General features: G+C 31.1%; 1 protein-coding gene across 1 annotated transcript; it reads right to left on the bottom strand.

Annotated features, from left to right (window-relative positions):
• Positions 1 to 1124: 1124 nt before the first annotated feature.
• On the bottom strand, positions 1125 to 1795 carry LOC109795199 (protein RESPONSE TO LOW SULFUR 4). Its single transcript, XM_020354637.3, has one exon. It carries the CDS (start codon positions 1755 to 1757, stop codon positions 1455 to 1457), a length of 303 nt encoding a protein of 100 aa, XP_020210226.1. The 5' UTR covers positions 1758 to 1795; the 3' UTR covers positions 1125 to 1454.
• Between the last annotated feature and the right edge of the window lie 440 nt (positions 1796 to 2235).

Below are 2235 nucleotides of genomic sequence, written 5' to 3'. Positions count from 1 at the left end.
GATAACCTTAGAGTAGTTGATTAGTTTATATTTCTGTTGCATACCAATTATAGTATATTAAGTGTATTGACTTGAACACAACATTTTTTTTTATGGATTCAAACAGTCATTAACCACAAGATTTATGTTTTAAGAGTGTGGCCACCAAAAAAGTTTTATTAGAATCCATGGTGTGATGAAAATGTTTCGATAAAAAGTATAATTATCACTAAAGCACTTAAGTCTCTCTACTTTCATTGTATTTGCCGTTGTTCTATTCTTGAAGTAGTTATTGTAACAATTATTCCTTATTCTCTATTCCTTTTTTTTTAGCCACCTATCTTATCATGATTTTAAAAAATAATTTAATTCACATATTTATTATTTTAATCACATATCCCACACTTCACAAATAACTAATAGGTCAAATAAAATAAAATAAAATGTTCTTCTATTCATAAACCAAAAAAGAAAAGATAGTGTCATCATAGATTGACACAAATAATTTAGGATTTGATTTGAGTTTGCAATTTTTTATGTTGCAAGTTTGATATCTTACGACTATTAAAATTTTTCTTTAATAAACATATTTACTAAAAGAAATTTCTTGGTGTCAAAAGTAAAATTTTTCTAATAAATTTCTATTGGTTCTCATTTTGACAAGTAGAAAGTCCTATTCAAATCAGACACAATCAAACTTTTACTAACACCGAGTGAATGATAATGTTTGGTCTGTATTTCCTAAACATGTCATGTCTACCATTTTTATAACAAAAAAATGAAGAAAATATAGTAATTAATTTGACTACACAAATTGAAAACAGTAATGTCATCATATTCAAGAGATTGTTGGTTCTTGATAATTATTGAATAGTCACGATTTACCGTGAAAAGATTTCTCAATGGATTAAAAAAAAATATTTATAAATTATTATTTTCCTATCTCCAGGCACCGAATCAAAACTTAAAGGTATTTTTTCACTCTTATATTTTTTTTTAATGTTTTTTAAGTGTTTCAATTAGATTGATAGATAGATCACAATCACAAACTATTAAAATATAAAAGGAGGTTACTTTCGGGTTTATTAGGTGATCTATGACAAGAGTTCTTATTTGACTTGATGCATGTTAAGTAATCAGGTAAATTCGGTACAACAAACTAAGCCATTTTTTTTTTAAATAGAAAAAAATACAAAGAGGATTAACAAAGATTGAACTTAGTCTTCATACTTCTGATTATCAGAATCCTTCTTGCTAACCCTAATGGTTAAAGTAAGTCATTTAAACATATCATTAAGCATTTGTTGTATTTTCGTTATATTCACAAGTGATGCATTTCATATTTATAGAATCCAAATACAAGCGATCGACACAAGAATGAACAGAAAGCAATCACTGTACAAACCGAACTAACGAAAGCTTGAGGATCTGCAAATTGGGACGCATGCAGAAGGGTGCAGCGGTTGATTTAGGGTTCAGGAAGGAGGAGAAAGGGGGTTTAGGAGAGAGTGCGCTTGCGAGAGCTGAGCGGCGAGTGAAACGATGCGCGCGTGGTAGTGACGCGCCTGCTGCAGCGCCTCGGCTTCAAGGCTACCGAGCTGAGAAGAGAGATGCTCCTCGGCGTCCTCGGCCACGCGGAGGCGATCCAGTGCGGCGCGGAGTTGGCGCCTGGCGTGCTCCTCCCTCTCCTTGCTCTGCTTCAGCTCCTCCTCCAGCTCCTCGTTCCGCTTCTTCAGCTCCCACTCCAACGACGCCGTTTCACCCTCCCTTCTCGTCATCGTCTTCGCAATGGTAGTTTCAGTTTTAACTTGGAACTGGCATTGGATCACAATACTATATATATAATATAAGGCTCCAAGAGTTAAAATCGTCTACGTCCACGTTCAATGAATCTGCCCTTCCACATTTCTTATACTTGCACCACCAAAAAACTTACTAATTACTTTTTCACTAATCATATATTATTTTTTTTTAAGATAAAAAAAATTACAAAAATGATCATAATAAAAATTAAATTTAAGTTTTTATATTTTTAATTATTTTAATCTCTCCTCACCCAATCATTAAATTAATTTTAATGGTTTAAACATACATTATTTTAATTAAAGGTAATTATTTTTTAGAAAAAAAAAAAAAAACTAAACAAGAGATGATTTTATTCTCTTAGATCCTTTTTATAAGGAGAAATAATATTTTTATAATAATTAATACAATTTTTTTTTTACGTCTTTCTTCATTATTAATATATATATATAT

Source organism: Cajanus cajan, chromosome 9, assembly GCF_000230855.2.
Source record: "Cajanus cajan strain Asha chromosome 9, NIPB_CcT2T_4, whole genome shotgun sequence".
Lineage (NCBI taxonomy): Eukaryota > Viridiplantae > Streptophyta > Magnoliopsida > Fabales > Fabaceae > Cajanus > Cajanus cajan.
Note: the sequence above shows the minus strand (reverse complement) of the source record. Positions and strands in the feature narration are given on the sequence as shown.